This window comes from Chiloscyllium plagiosum, chromosome 14 (genome assembly GCF_004010195.1).
Source record: "Chiloscyllium plagiosum isolate BGI_BamShark_2017 chromosome 14, ASM401019v2, whole genome shotgun sequence".
Lineage (NCBI taxonomy): Eukaryota > Metazoa > Chordata > Chondrichthyes > Orectolobiformes > Hemiscylliidae > Chiloscyllium > Chiloscyllium plagiosum.
Genome location: NC_057723.1, coordinates 32,108,955 through 32,124,873, shown reverse-complemented (window position 1 = coordinate 32,124,873; position 15,919 = coordinate 32,108,955). Strand labels below are relative to the sequence as shown.

The 15,919-nt window shown below is 39.6% G+C and overlaps 1 protein-coding gene across 3 annotated transcripts in view; it reads right to left on the bottom strand.

Moving 5' to 3' along the window:
- Positions 1-5,623: 5,623 nt before the first annotated feature.
- slc25a48 (solute carrier family 25 member 48) overlaps positions 5,624-15,919 on the bottom strand; it is a 39,384-nt gene continuing 29,088 nt past the window's right edge. For all 3 annotated transcript variants that reach the window (XR_006313579.1, XM_043703485.1, XM_043703484.1), the window contains 2 exons: positions 13,194-13,327; positions 5,624-9,907 (listed from right to left, as the gene is read on the bottom strand). Coding sequence is in view for 2 of the 3 variants with exons in the window: in XM_043703485.1 (XP_043559420.1) it covers positions 9,803-9,907; positions 13,194-13,327 (239 nt within the window). In the remaining variant the exon portion in view is untranslated. The remainder of the gene's footprint in view (positions 9,908-13,193; positions 13,328-15,919) is intronic.

Below are 15,919 nucleotides of genomic sequence, written 5' to 3'. Positions count from 1 at the left end.
GGGGGGGGAGGGGGGAGTTGAAAGGAGTGGCATGATAGGTGGAGACGGAGTACAGAGGGAACAAAAGACAGGCAAACAAAGGGATAAATAATGTTTGGAAGGACAAAAGCTGATAATAGAAACCATTAACAGGTGAAACTGGATTGCCTGTTATGAAAGCTTATGTTGACAAGAATTTGGAAGACAGTGTTTTCAGTTCTAAATTATTGAACTCAGTCTTGAGTCCTGAATGCTGCAGAGTCCTTAAAAGGAAAGTGAGATACTGTTTTTCCAGCTTGCATTACAACTTCACTGCAGCAGGTCTGAGCCAGAACTGTTAGCATGGAAGCACAATGGTATGTTAAAGTGGCAGACAAATGGAAGCTTGGGGTCATTTTTGTGGACAGAATGTAGATGTTCCACAAAATGATCACCAGCCTGTGTTTTGTCTCCCCACTGTGGACTGCACTATGAGCAGCAATACAGCAATAGAAGGGCTTATGCCCGAACGTCAATTCTCTTGCTCCTTGGATGCTGCCTGACCTGCTGTGCTTTTCCAGCAACATATTTTTCAGCAGCAATACAATAGACTGGATTGAATGAAGTGCAGGCATATCACTGTTTTACCTGGAACGTATGCCTGGAGTCTTGGACGGTGAGAGGGAGGGAGTGAACAGGCATCTTCTTTGATTGCAGTATTTTAGAATTTTATTTTAGTTGGTCAAGGTACAGAATTAAGCCAACAGTAAATGATTTGTGGGTAGGACAGGTTTCATGAGTTACTGAGTTAACGTTTACTCTGAAATAGAATTCCACAATGTCATTTGGGGCGTGTGACAGGAAATTCCAAGCTGAAGCTACTACAGTTCAAACTCAAAGAGATAAGGTTCAATTAAGAGGAACTAATAAATACAAGAATATCTTTGTTTACAATACAAGTACCATATATCGAGCAATTCAGCAGAACCTGCATCTCCTTTACATTCTGGTAAAATTATTTAAATGAAATCAGTCCTGTGCCAGAAGTCATATTTTTATGAATCAGAATATCATGCGACAGGAAAGTAAAGAAAAGTAAAAGACAAGACAGAAGCATAAGCTGTGCATATTCAATTCCAGTTTGTACGTTTATAATTGCCTCGTGAATAAAAGGTACATTTTAGTTCTTAGAAATGTCAGTTATAGAGTTATAGAGATGTACAGCATGGAAACAGACCCTTCGGTCCAACCCGTCCATGCCGACCAGATATCCCAACCCAATCTAGTACCACCTGCCAGCATCTGGCCCATTTCCCACCAAACCCTTCCTATTCAAATACCCATCCAAATGTCTCTTAAATTTTGCAATTGTACCAGCCTCAACCACTTCATCTGGCAGCTCATTCCATATCCGTACCACCCTCTGTGTGAAAAAGTTATCCCTTAGGTCTCTTTTATATCTTTCCCCCCTTACCTGAAACTTATGCCCTCTAGTTCTGGACCCCCCGGCCCCAGGGAAAAAAACATTGCCTATTTACCCTATCCATGCCCCTCCTAATTTTGTAAACCTCTATAAGGTTGCCCCTCAACCTTCGACACTCAAGGGAAAACAGTCCCAGCTTGTTCAGCCTCTCCCTATAGCTCAAATCCTCCAACCCTGGCAACATCCTTGTCAATCTGTTCTGAACCCTTTCAAGTTTCACAACATCTTTCCGATAGGAAGGAGACCAGAATTGCATGCAATATTCCAACAATGACGTAACCAATGTCCTGTACAGCAGCAACATGACCTCCCAAATCCTGTACTCAATACTCTGACCAATAAAAGAATGCATACTAAACGCCTTCTTCACTATCCTATCTACCTGGGACTCCACTTTCAAGGAACTATGAACCTGCACTCCAAGGTCTCTTTGTTCAGCAACACTCCCTAGGACCTTACCATTAAGTGTATAAGTCCTGCTAAGATTTGGAAGACCCAGCACAGATCCTTGTGGCACTCCACTGGTCACAGGCCTCCAGTCTGAAAAGCAACCCTCCACCACCATCCTCTGTCTTCTACCTTTGAGCCAGTTCTGTATCCAAATGGCTAGCTCTCCCTGTATTCCGTGAGATCTAACCTTGCTAATCAGTCTCCCATGGGGAACCTTGTTGAATGCCTTACTGAAGTCCATATAGATCACATCTATCACTCTGCCCTCATCAATCCTCTTTGCTACTTCTTCAAAAAACTCAATCAAGTTTGTGAGACATGATTTCCCACGTATAGAGCCATGTTGACTATCCCTAATTAGTCCTTGCCTTTCCAAATACATGTACATCCTGTCCCTCAAGATTCCGTCCAACAACTTGCTCACCACTGACATCAGGCTCACTGGTCTATAGTTCCCTGGCTTGTCCTTACCACCCTTCTTAAACAGTGGTACCACGTTTGTCAACCTCCAGTCTTCCGGCACCTCACCTGTGACTATCGATTATACAAATATCTCAGCAGTTGATATAAGTATTTTTTTTCCTGAGCCCTAATCATTTTCTGTTCTTCATATTATGGTAACGTAATAAGGACTTTTCAAAGCACAGAAGAACATAAGTCAAAAGTGATTGTTTAACATCATATTTTTGCTCTTTTCCAGAGTAATCCAAATATCGTCCAGAAATGCTACTACCCAAAAAAACTGATTATTTATTGTTTTATATATTTCACTAGCTTTAATTTCAAAGGCTGTTTTACATTATATTTTTATTCTTATTATCGCACTAATCAGCATTAATGATTAATCTTTTGCTAACAATGTACGCTGGTGAACACATATGTCTCACATTTTGAATTCCCATTCTTTCTTTAGAAGTCACCATGTAGAAATGATTTGGAGGTGCTGGTGTTGGACTGGGGTGTACAAAGTTAAAACTCACCTGCACACAAACACCCGCATGCACACATAGGTTTGTGGGGTGAATTTGTACTTGCTGAATTACATTTTATTTTACTCAAAAATTGCATGAATGCATGCAAGATTCCGTAAATCCCTCTTTTAGATTAAAATCAGTCTGAACATTGGGGCACTGACAACCTCACACAGGGCACCTTCTGGGCCAACATAGCACCTTTGGTTAAAGTTCACTTGAGAATGTAACTTTTAAAAAGTTCTGGGATTTACATTTGAAAGAACTGAAACCAACATGCCCATTCTAAAAGATGACAGACTTAAACAAACAATGCAGGTCTTTTTCAATATATAATTTCAGTTACATCCCACTGTAAACGTTTGCTATAAATTCTGCGTCCGACAATCTTATACTCCACAACCACCTGGTGAAGGAGCAGTGCTCTGAAACCTAATGCTTCCAAATAAACCTGTTGGCCTATAACCTGGTGTTGTGTGATTTTTAACTTTGTACCACATAGAAAAGCAGAGTTCTGAGCTCCCTTGTTCTTTCACAACAACCAACAATATGTTAGTACTCAAGCTAAATAGTCACTCCTTCGTGGCTATAAATAAAGCAAACTGAGTGTTACAAAACTCCTTGGGGATTACAAAAACAGCCAGGATTAAAACACATCAAAATAAGTAGAGCTCTTCCTTGAAAAAGAACAGCAAAGTTTGAAAGTAATTTGTTTGCCCTTCTTTGATTCTGTATCTGACCTATTTAATAATTCTGTACAGTTTCTGTACTGCACAATGTTTTGCAGTATTTAACATTTTCAAATTAGTTTTATGATATTGGTTGTCACTTATCATGAGGATCAGTGCATTTCTGGCTAAATTGATCTTTATTGTTGAAAAATATTTCTAAATTCAGTACACACTGCACAGATGTTTAAGTGTCATCCCTTTTTTCCTAAAGTTTCTGTTTCTGACAGGTCCAAGTGTCAGTCAAGCCAGCAACATATCAACTTGTTTGGAGAACATTTTCCAAAAAATTAGAAGACATATGATTGTGGGTGTAACTGTCCTTCCACAGATATGGTTAGCCTCTGACTAATGCCACAACACTGATGAGAATAGGGACACAGCAGAGCAAATGTTTATTCCTTAAACTTGTGCTACAGTGTGTAATTTTATTCATTGACTACAGACAGCAATAAGAAATAGGATAAAATGTTTGCTGAGCTGATAGATTTAGAGTCATAGAGATATACAGCATAGAAACAGACCCTTCGGTCCAATTCATCCATGCCGACCAGATATCCTAACCTAATTTAGTCCCACTTGCCAGCACCCAGCCCATATCCCTCTAAACCCTTCCTATTCATATACCCATCCACATGTCTTTTAAATGTTGCAATTGTACTAGCCTCCATCACTTCCTCTGGCAACTCATTCCATACATAAACCACCCTCTGCATGAAAAAGTTGCCTCTTAGGTCTCTTTTATAGCTTTCCTTTTTCACCCTAAATTTATGCCCTCTAGTTCTGGACTCCCCCACCCCAGGGAAATGACTTTGTCTATTTATCCTATCCATGCCCCTCATAATTTTATAAACCCCTATAAGGTCACCCCTCAGCCTCTGACGCTCCAGGGAAAACAGCCCCAGCCTATTAAATCTCTCCCTAAAGCTCAAATCCTCCAACCCTGACAAAATCCTTGTAAATCTTTTCTGAACTACTTCAAGTTTCACAACATCCTTCCGATAGGAAGGAGACCAGAATTGCATGCAATATTCCAAAAGTGGCCTAACCAATGTCCTGCACAGCCACAACATGACCTCCTGACACCTATATTCAATGCTCTGGCCAATAAAAGAAAACATGCTAAATGTCTTCTTCACTATCCTGTCTTCCTGAGACTCCACTTTCAAGGAACTATGAACCTGCACTCCAAGGTCTCTTTGTTCAGCAACACTCCCCAGGACCTTACCATTAAGTGCATAAGTCCTGCCCTGACTTGCCTTTTCAAAATACAGCACTTCACATTTATCTAAATTAAACTCCTATCATGGCATGTTTGAGGTAGTGTGCCAAGTTTGTAGTTGGTACAGGGATGTTTGTCATTGGTAGTAGATGAATGGAAGTAGGATGCAAAATGGGTAGAGAATACAGGTGTAATTTGAACCTGCATTCCGAGGTCTCTTTGTTCAGCAACACTCCCTCGGACCTTACCATTAAGTGTATAAGTCCTGCTAAGATTTGTTTTCCCAAAATGCAGCACCTTGCATTTATCTAAATTAAACTTTATCTGCCACTCCTCAGCCCATTGGCCCATCTGATCAAGATCCTGTTGTAATCTGAGGTAACCTTCTTCGCTGTCCACTACACCTCTAATTTTGGTATCATGTACAAACTTACTAACTATATCTCTTATGCTCACATAGAAATCATTTATGTAAATGACTAAAAGTAGAGGACCCAGCACATTTCATCACCACGCTAGGTAACATCATCAGTGAGCCTCCGATGAAGCACTGGTGTTCTGTCCTAATTGCTATTTACCTCTCTTGTTCTATTGTGGTGGGTGATTTCACTTCCGGATCTTTATCGGAGAGGTTAGTAAATGGAGTCCAAGTCAATATGTTTCTTACTGGCGTTCTGGTTTGAACACCAGGCCTCCAGGAATTCCTGTGTGTGTCTTTGTTTAGGCAACCCCAGGATGCAATGACCCAGTTGAACTGGTGTCCCTCTTTGTGTATATGGATACTAGTGATAGTTGGTCATGTCTTTTGATATCTAGTTGGTGCTCATGTATCCTGGTGGCTAGTTTCCTGCCCCTCCGTCCAATGTAATATTTGTTGCAGTCCTTGTAGGGTATTTTTGAATATGACATGCACACTGCTCGTTGTTGGTACAGGGTCCTTTAAATTCATCAGGAGCTGTTTGTGTGGTGGTAGGTTTGTTGGCTACCATGATGCCTAGGGGCCAGAGTAGTCTGATCATCATCTCCAAGGTGTCTTTAATGTATGGCAGGGTGGCTAGAGTTTCTGGGCATGTTGTGTCTTCTTGTTAAGGTCTGTGTGTAGGAATCGGCGGACTGCGCTTATCGGGTACCCGTTGTTTCTGAATGCGTTGTCCAATGTTCTCCAAAATCGCAAATAGGATAAAATGTACAAACAGCAAAGTAATTACTTTCTAGACAGAAAAAGCCACTTCTGGCCAGTCATAAACAGTACTCACATCAGTGATATAGAGGACAGATACATGGTATCTAACTTACAAGGAAATAAGGTAATACATTTTGAAATAGATCCATTTTATCATTTGATAAAAGATAATGGAAGACATGTCTCACAGTAAATTAGTAACAAGGAAACGCTTGCCAACAGCATATCCAAATAAAGATTAGAGATTTACAAAACTCTTATCAATTTCATTTTACATTGAATAACAATTCCACTTGAGACTTGAAGATTTGTTTGACTCACACTCTATAATTAGACATATTTCACAGTGCAGAATATAAATAATATTATCTTGCTTTAACATATCGTCAGCTGAAATACAACACACAAGTAAATGTGATCATAGTGTCATTAGAAATCACTAACCTACAGAGGATAAAGGACAAAATAGCTTATCATAAGCATCAACAGGTCAGGTGAAAAAAAAACACCCTTCTGACTTCCCCAATTTAATCTCTGCACCCAACCATTTTTTTAAGCAGTATTCAATTATGATAATTCACCAGCACGTATTTACAGGAAACAGAAAGTATCTTGTTTTGTTATAGGATAGAATTGTGCTCACAGAATCACCCATTAAAAGTACACCCAGCAAAATACAGTTCATCATGTTTAGCATCTTAGCACTGAGTCTGTTGGCACCTAGATCAAGTCTTTCAATTCTTATCTGCCAGTGAATCAGATTGTATTATAATACATACAAAAAGACTGGCACTCCAAGGTGACAGAAGATTTTAATGGATAAAGAAGGATGACAATATTACAGTACACTACAGCTCACAGAAGGAAAGTTAGCCAATGACTAACACATCTGAAAGAAGCCCATCCTGTAACCATGACAACCTTCGGGCAGATCAAACAAGGTGGAGAGCAGGAGTTCAAGAGGGATCAGGAGGGATCCAAGAGCCCAAGAAGGAGAGAGACAAGGGTGGCGGGAGCCCAGGTTTTGGAAAGTAGATGGTGAGGAACAAAGTAGGGGAGCGGGAGGGTAACGTCATTGGGAATTCCCCACGTGAGCAAAGAACGCCCCTGAGAGTTTTGTCCCACCATCCTACATTCTGTTTCACTTTTATTCATCTTGACCTCAAAAATATCAACTGCCCCCTCCTGTATACTTATTCACACACCAAACATTTCATGACCTGGACAATACAGTATCCCAGCCACAAACAAAAACAGAAATTGCTGGAAAAACTCAGCAGTTCTGGCAGGATCCATGAAGTGGTAACAGTTTGGGTCCAGTGAGCCATCTGGTTTTCAGTTGTTATACAGTATCCCAGCCAACTGACTTGGTAACAAGTTCAATGGACCTTTAATTCTTTGTTTAAATATGGCAGGTGGGCTGCAGATTTTGGGGATTGTTCAGGGGTTTGTGGGAAAGTGATGGACCAAGCAGCGTTTGGCTATATGGGCCCCCACTTCCTCTGCCCCACAACTGAAAAAAACAACTGAGAGGCATAGTATTCCAGCTCATGGAACAAATCTCAGTTTCTTTAATCCTTTATGAAAGCTTCTCAGTTAATAAGCATACATCAGCAAATAGAGTCAAGGTATGTACAATACCTGAAAATATTAAGGAATAATTTTCATAATGTGGGGAAAGAACACAATAATGGGACTAATTGGTTAGCTCTTTGAAATAACTAATAATGGGCTCAGTGACCTCCATCCACGCTTTATGTCTCCATGGGAATCCTCTTTGGTTATTTTGCTTTATTCCTCATTAATATTGAAACTTATATCCTATTGCAAATTGACATAAGCCCAATTCACTATGTCCATCATCCTAATGCCAATGATGAGTCAAAGGCTTTTGTCTTTGAGTCATATTCCTCTTTCACACCAGAAGGTAGGTGGGTATTTTACTTATGGAGTTGGTACGAGTTGTATCTCTGGGTAAAGTAGTGAGCTAACCCTGTTAACCACTTATTCTTGTACAGAATGCCAACTATGAACTTAATTCTCTCTACACATGATGCAAGCTTTCTGAATGTAATGTTTTTCAGGCAGAATATAAATGCAAACTGCTTTTGATACCTGACACCAAGAATACCTTTGGTCTGACTTTCTCGTCTGTGCATTCATCCATCTTGCAAGTTCTCACCCATTTATTATTTCCCCTCCTTGTTCTCTTTCATAAATTGATGCAATTGCAAAAATTAGCTCATAAGGGTAATGAAAAATAATCTGGACTTGAAGGAGAAATTGATCAGAAAAAAACCTGTGTGTCTGTTTATGTGCCTTTTCTACTCTGTCCAGAATCTCCTTTCAACTCTGTTTCTTTATTTCTCCCACCTTTCTCATTCTCTTTTTTTCCCTTCACCTTTTTCACTTCACTCTGTTTATATTTCTTTATTTCATTGCTTCACCCTCTCTTGCACACGCTGTTTTCAGCCACTGTCCTTCATGCACACTTTATATGTTAGCCCTTTCATGTGCAAACACATCAACATCTGATTCACAACCTATGTTATACTATATCTTTTTAGTTTTACAGACCGGAGACCTCCTGCTTGATACAAAACATATTAATTGCATTCTCAGTCTAACAAAGTTCAATTAGTCAGCTTCAGCCCTGCTACATTTCAATTTACCCTTCCCCAAATCCCTGCTCTTTCTCTCTACCTGTCATACAGTTGTATGTTGTCACACGAAGCCCGCATTAACTCTTTTTGCCATTAACATCATTATTTTTGTATCTGATGTTTGTGCATAGCCCAAATACTTGCAGTCTCCCAAATGATCCTAGCTAACAGTTCATACTTCACTCATCACGAAAAATAGCAGCAATCATGTCCATCTTATAATGTTAAAGCATTTAACCTATTCTTCTTACTTAATTATGCAATTGATCATCAGAAATGCTCAACAAATTAAGTCCAAAAAAGCTTTTCAAGTATATGAATACTGAAGAATAAACCTGTTGCATTTTCTTTTTCCCCATTATGGGTTCATCTCTGACAGTGATTTACTGATATAAATCAAACTGAGAGCAGTAATGCAATTATAACAACTCAGTATATTGAATCTATCAAAAACACTTGGACATAAGATAGCCTAATAGCCAGGATCATTCTGGAACCTCCAGAAATTAAAGATAAATTGTCAGGATACAGCTTGTAGCAACTATTTCAAAAAAAGTGTTAAAATTCTTTTTTCCTAATTTTTAATAATTTTTAAATTAGTTATAAAATGGCAGTTGGGTGGGGGAGGACAATCAATTGGAAACATGCTGTGAAACCTCCAAAAATACCGGCAACTCCAGTTGGCAACTTCACTCTGATAAATTCTCTATGATCATCATGTCCTAATACTTTGGCAAATTAACTCCCTCCCCTCCCTCCTACTCAAAATTTAAAAACAGAAACAGTAAAAAGCAAAAGTACTCAGCAGGTCTGGCAACCTTTGTCCGACAGTTAATCAGTCCATGTTTCAAGTGTAATGGTCCTTCCTGAGGATTGCTTCTCAATGTTTGCTGATTTTCTTTAATCCAGTCATTCTCTTTTCCCCAGGAAACACTGCACATCACATTTGAAGCACACCATCATTCCCAGTTGGCTCTGTAGTGCTTGATGTTGTTTCTGACAATGAGTTTTGGCAGTTTAAAATCAAGAACTCAAGGAAGACTAGTCACTTTTTTTATAAATCTGATCTACTGTTGATCTCAGCATAGATCTATGTAACTGGCCAAGTTTGATAAACATCAGAAGTCAAATGTTATTTTTCTGCTCATTGACCTCGCAATACTTTCAGTGCAAGCTCATATCCCAAAAACATGGCTGCACTCATAGGAAATCCACGGATAGCATTCACAGTTGCTCCTCTAAAAAATACCTAGTAAACAAAACAAACATTTTTAATATCTCCCACACAATAATTGCTAGGTACATATATTCTTATTTCTTCAGTTATTTTGTATAATGCACTCAGTTCTTTCCCACTTGTAAGGCAGAATCAAAGAATCTTGTAGTACTGTAGGAGTGTGTATGATATCCCCAACTGTCAGCACTAGCAAATAGCCTGCTATACATTCAAACATAGAAAGTGACAATGAGAGGTGGCCCTTCCTGTGGAAACTCTCTGCGTGAGGCATGTGCGTGGCAAACAAATAGCATTGCCTCAGACTAATTCCTCAGCAATTGGAAACTTATCCCACAGGGGCTGCAGTCACATTTCTAAGCCACACAAGTTGAGAAGACAGCGGTGCCATGGTAATGTCACTGGATTGGCAATCTATACACCCAGTCTTTTGCTATGGAGATATTAAAATCCTACCATGGCAGCTGGTGGAACATGAGGGCAATTAATAAAATTGACAACAAAATTGTGGTGACCGTGAATCCACTACCATCAAAACCCATGAACTTCACTAAGGCCCTTTAAGGAAGAATATCTACTCTGCTCACCTGGTCTGGCCTACATAATAATTTCAGCCTCCCAGCCTGCCTTGGTCTCCTGTAATTTCCCCAGCAATGCCACAGGTCCATAACAGATGCCATTTCCCTAACCCATTCCCTAACTCATTCCTGGAACAAGGATACCTATTTCAAGCTTCTATTTATTGACTACATCTCTGCCTTTAACACTATTATCACAACCAAACTAATCTCCAATAACCGAGATGAAGGGTCTTCGCTCCGCCCTCTTTAACTGGCTTCCTGACCCATAGACTGCAATCAGTGAAGATAAAACAACAGACTTCCTATGGACAAGGTCGAGAGCTTCAAGTTCCTGGGAGTGATGATAACCAACAATCTATCCTGGCCCTCCTACGTACATGTGACAAATGAGAAGGCACAGCAATGCCTCTTCTTCGTCAGGATGCTAAGGAAATTCGGCATGTTCGTAAGGACCCTCATCAACTTTTACAGATGTACGATATAAAGCATTCAATCTGGGAGCATCACGCCTTGGCATGGCAACTGCTGTGCCCAGGACCATAAGAAACTACAGAAAATTGTGAACACAGCCCAGACCATCATCCATGGAGTTCTTGTATACTTCTCATTGCTGCAGAAAGGCAGTCAACATCATCAAAGATCCTCCCACTCTGACTACACTCTCTTCCAACTTCTTCCGTCAAGTAGACGAGATAGAAGCTTAAATATAAGTTCAAGAACAGCTTCTTTCCGGCTGGTTTAGACTACTGAATGGACCTCTCTAATTTCAACTTGCTTTTGTGCACTTCCTATGCGGCTGTGACCTTGTATGCCTCACTCTGTCTAAATACCCTATGATCTATTTGAAAACAAAACTTTTCAATGTACTTAGGGACATATGACAACAATCAATCAAATCAAACTGAACCAAAACTAATGTGATGGACTCTTAACTGCAGTCTAGAATGGTAAATTTGTAATATTTGATGCAGAAAATTGGATGCCAATCCTGAGGAAGGGCTTATGCCCGAACCGTTGATTCTCCTGCTCCTTAGACGCTGCCTGACCAATGCTTTTCCAGCACCACACTCTCATACACAACACAACCGCCATCACCAAACAACCATCCTCTGGTTGGATGAGTGGCTCATGCCAGCTGGAACTGCAAACAAGAGCAGTATTAAAGAACTATAACAGCTAGCAGGATAACAGACATTAATGAAGATGATATCTTGGGCATGATCACGCATCTACTGCCCCAGGTACTCTTTGCCGTTATAAGACATCTTCCCTTTGAGGTGCACCTCCCACAGGACCATGTATGTGTAGCTAAAGATCCATGCACCATTGGAAAGCCCACTATCCTGATGAAGGACATCTCCATTCCTCCTACTTCTCTGTTAAGGGGAAGACATTCAGTGACATAGAGATTAACATAGAGTCTGTAAAAATGAGCTCAATTGTTCAATGCTGGCATTTATAGTCCACACAAGCCTCTACTCATGTCAGTTCATTCCATCAGCATAGCTTGTTCCTCACTCCTTCGTGTGTTTAATTTGTTTGTTCTTAAATGCATCTATGCCGCTCACCCAATCACAGTGGCAGCAAGTTTCATATTCTCACTTTTTCTCTGGGTAAAGAAGTTTCTCCTGAATTCCCTAAGGAGCTGATTCATAGAATGAATTAATACAAATGAATAAATAAACAAAACCCTCTCTCCTGACATACAGAACCTTGACACTGTTCCAAACATAGCTGCAGATAAGAATTTGTAATTGGTTGGCTATGTCACCTAAATTAGCCTGGAATAAGCTAAAGGCATTAAAAATTCAGGAAGATGGTGATGTTGACAGACACTGGTACTGTTGATTGACCACTTGCCAAGCACAGCTGCCAAATTCAATTATCTTTGCTGTGGTCCAGATTGGAAAAGTGCTCCTGAAGATACAGGTGGATAAAACACTTCTGTTGAGCACTTTCAATGCCTTCTTTTCTCTCAAGGTGAACTGTGACTGTACATTGGGAGCAAGTGGTGAATTCAGAGGCATTTCAAAAGGTATAATTTCCTTCCAAACATCCAACAGCACTGCCTTATAACTAAAACATCACCTCTCAGCTCTTCTAACATAGTACTTCCAACAAATCCAAAACAGTACGTCGTCAAAATTCACCCCACACGCAGATTGAATAGTGCTGCCTTTAGATAGTTCTAGTGGATGGGACAAGGCTGACATGTAGCTGAATACATGTTCTGCTCTATGTTTTTAAGCTTGGGGATTAATTTGAGTGGCGAGATCCAAAATGACAAGTCAGGTGTCAAATCAATGCCAAACTGGCATTATGATTGACCAACACTGAATACTTCTGGCACTTTCATGGAACACCTGTGCAATCATCCTCAAAACATAGCAACTGATACAGATCTCACCATAAATGATCAGGAGTGTTCCCACTATTTCTTACTGCAATGGTTTCATAGCACCAGCATGAAGAGCCTAATTTTGTCACAAGGAGATTTTCACTGTATTCAAGCCTTGCTATCCTTGATATGGAAATCCTTAATTGCAAAGTGTCTATGCAACTTTACCCAGTTTATGCTGTACCTGAACTCTGACCTCTCAATAATTATTTTGACTCCTTGTTTATTCAATGCTTATGATTATGTGAAAGTGTAACTTATCCAAAATCTGTTTCAATCTAATTTATTTTGTTTTTTGTGTTTCCATTGGCAATTCACTTACATTCAGTCCTTCCTTTCGGTAGCTCTGTTGAATACAGTGCACTATCCCCTTATACTTCGTCTCACTGACTCCATCCGCTTGAAGGCGACTTTTGACAACATCCATGGGAGTCGCAGTACCCCATGAAATTGTTCCTATAAACAGATTTAAAGTCAACATTCAGAACTAAGAAACTGTTTATTGAAAACTATCACAGAAGTAGCAATGAATTCCATGGAATAACTGCACACAGTCCCATTGCCAACTGGTGATCCTGTACAGATGATATAGCAGGATGGTCTCAAGAGTTGTAGCTTTGTAAGAGAGGCAACAAAATTAACTACATATGTATCATATTTCTACTCTTTCTCTTGGCTCGGGCATCTCTCGTGCTATTACAATATAATACCTTGAGCACCAACTGAATGACTTCTTTCACTGTTGCTCTGGCTACTAGGAAAACGAGATCAACAGAAATAACCTACAGTGAATTTTGTGGATCAAAGCATGGCTTTTGAGTCAGTAAGCCACAGAATGAGAACCAAATGTTTAGCAAAGGCAAGTCTGAAAAGCAAAATCATAAACACAAGGAATAACAAATCATAAACACAAAGAATAACATGTACATTAATACAACGACAATGAATGAAAGGGGTGAGAAGTAAAAGAAAATGAGGTGATTCTTCCTTGGATCTTTTCTTACCAGAGTTCAATCACTATTTGCCACTTACAACACTGTGTTTCCTACTTTTTTCAGCACCGAGAGTGCTCCACTGCATTATGGGCCAGACATTTCACCGAGATTAGTTTTAAGCGGCAATCAGGAATACCCTGCTTCATTTTGAAATATTTTTCATAACATAGTACAAGATGAAATTTTAACATTTTAGTTGGTATACACAACTATAGTATACACTGGTACAATATCAGAAAGGCATTGCCTGTACTCTTTAATGTTATATCACCGGTGTGGAATGTTCTTTATTTCTTTTAAGCCTACGCAAAGAGCAGAAGCCTAATATTCCTGATGCACAATTCTTAGGTTATATCGGTAGTGTTCTTGTGAATATTGTCAAAACACGCACAACAGCATCTATGACAGAGTCGAAAAGTGTGGCGCTGCAAAAGCACAGTAGGTCAGGTAGTATCCGAGGAGCAGGAAAGTCAGTGTTTCGGGCATAAGCCCTTCATCAGGAATGTCTAAAACAGACAAGTAGAATGTATAACGTATCAGAGGAACCTCGATTATCCGAAGGACATGGGCTGGGAGTATTTCATTTGATTAATCAAACTCCAGATAATCGAATTCCAGATAACATAGTTAGCCATGCATTAGGACCTTGCAATCTTGTTCGGATCATCTGAAGTTCCATTAATCAAATGCCAGATAGTCAAGGTTGCTCTGTATATGGTTTGCTTTCATTGCACCTCACCCATTCTCTCTTACTCCTAGCTTCGATGATCACTTATTCAACTTTTCTTCTGTCCTGCTATCCACAATCTCCTTGTTTACCTACACCTTTCATCTCCCTCTCTCTTGGCTCCATTTCCATCTATCCATTCATCAGTCCCCTTCCCCCCCACCACTCTCCAGCTTCATCTTTAACCTAAATACCAAATTTTCCTAGCTGCTATTGGTTCTGAAGTGTCATCGGACTCAAAACGTTAATTTTGCTTTCTTCCCATAGATAATGCTAGATCTGCTGAGTTTCACCAGCCATTCCTATTTTTGCTTCAGATCTCCAGCATCTGCAGTTCTTTGCTTTATATTATCTTCAGTTAATTTAATGTGATGCCACTAAATGAAAGAATCTATTTGAGAGATTTATATTAATGTGATTATCCAAACCTAAGAGAAGTTCCTCCTTTATTCCAAGAGATTCATTGTGATTTGGAACAACCATCAGCAGCCCAGACATGTAAACCTCAGGCAGCGCTTTGACGTGGTAACTTAGAGCAGAAAAAAGGTTACATGATCAAAGACGGCAGCCAGAAAGGATCATTTTAACCCAACAAGCAAGGTGGGAAGCAGAAGACTTTTGATCGGTAATCTAATTTACATTCCATATGACTCTACATTTACCTGAAGAGCAGAGTGCAAAGCAAACTTTCAAACTTAATTTAATCTCTTCCCCATGTTTCAGTTAAAGTGATCTTATTATTAATATCTTTGTAGGTAGTTGTAATAAATTGCTGAAATTATTCATGCGATTATTTCTTGGTTATCTTGTGAGAAATGAGAAACAGCTGTTATGCCGAGTTTGCAGATGAGGATTACTATTTGATGTTTATTTGTCGTCATTTCACTTAAGATATAGCCAGTTTGATGAGATTCAGAAAAAAAACATTGATCAAAACACAGTCCCTATCACTTACATCATCCCTTATATTCCAGAAAGCTATCTAGTTTGGGCAAATGGCACTAACTGTTTACTCTTATCATAGGTACCAGTTACCAGACAAACTTAAACTGTATGTATCATGATGACTATTTCAGGTAGTTCAAACAGCTGTTCACTTTTTATTAAAGTCTTACCACGTGTCAACAGTCTTGTTCTTCAAGAACTGGAATTCCTAATTCCTGGAAATAATTTTGCATATGTTTTCTACATGCTGGTGTCTTCACATCATTCCCGAAATGTTGTACCCAGAACAAGTCCAAACGCAGCCAAACCTATGTTTTATATGAGATTATCTTAAACCTCCCCATTTTTGTATTCTTATAGTGCCTAGGATACTGTATGCTC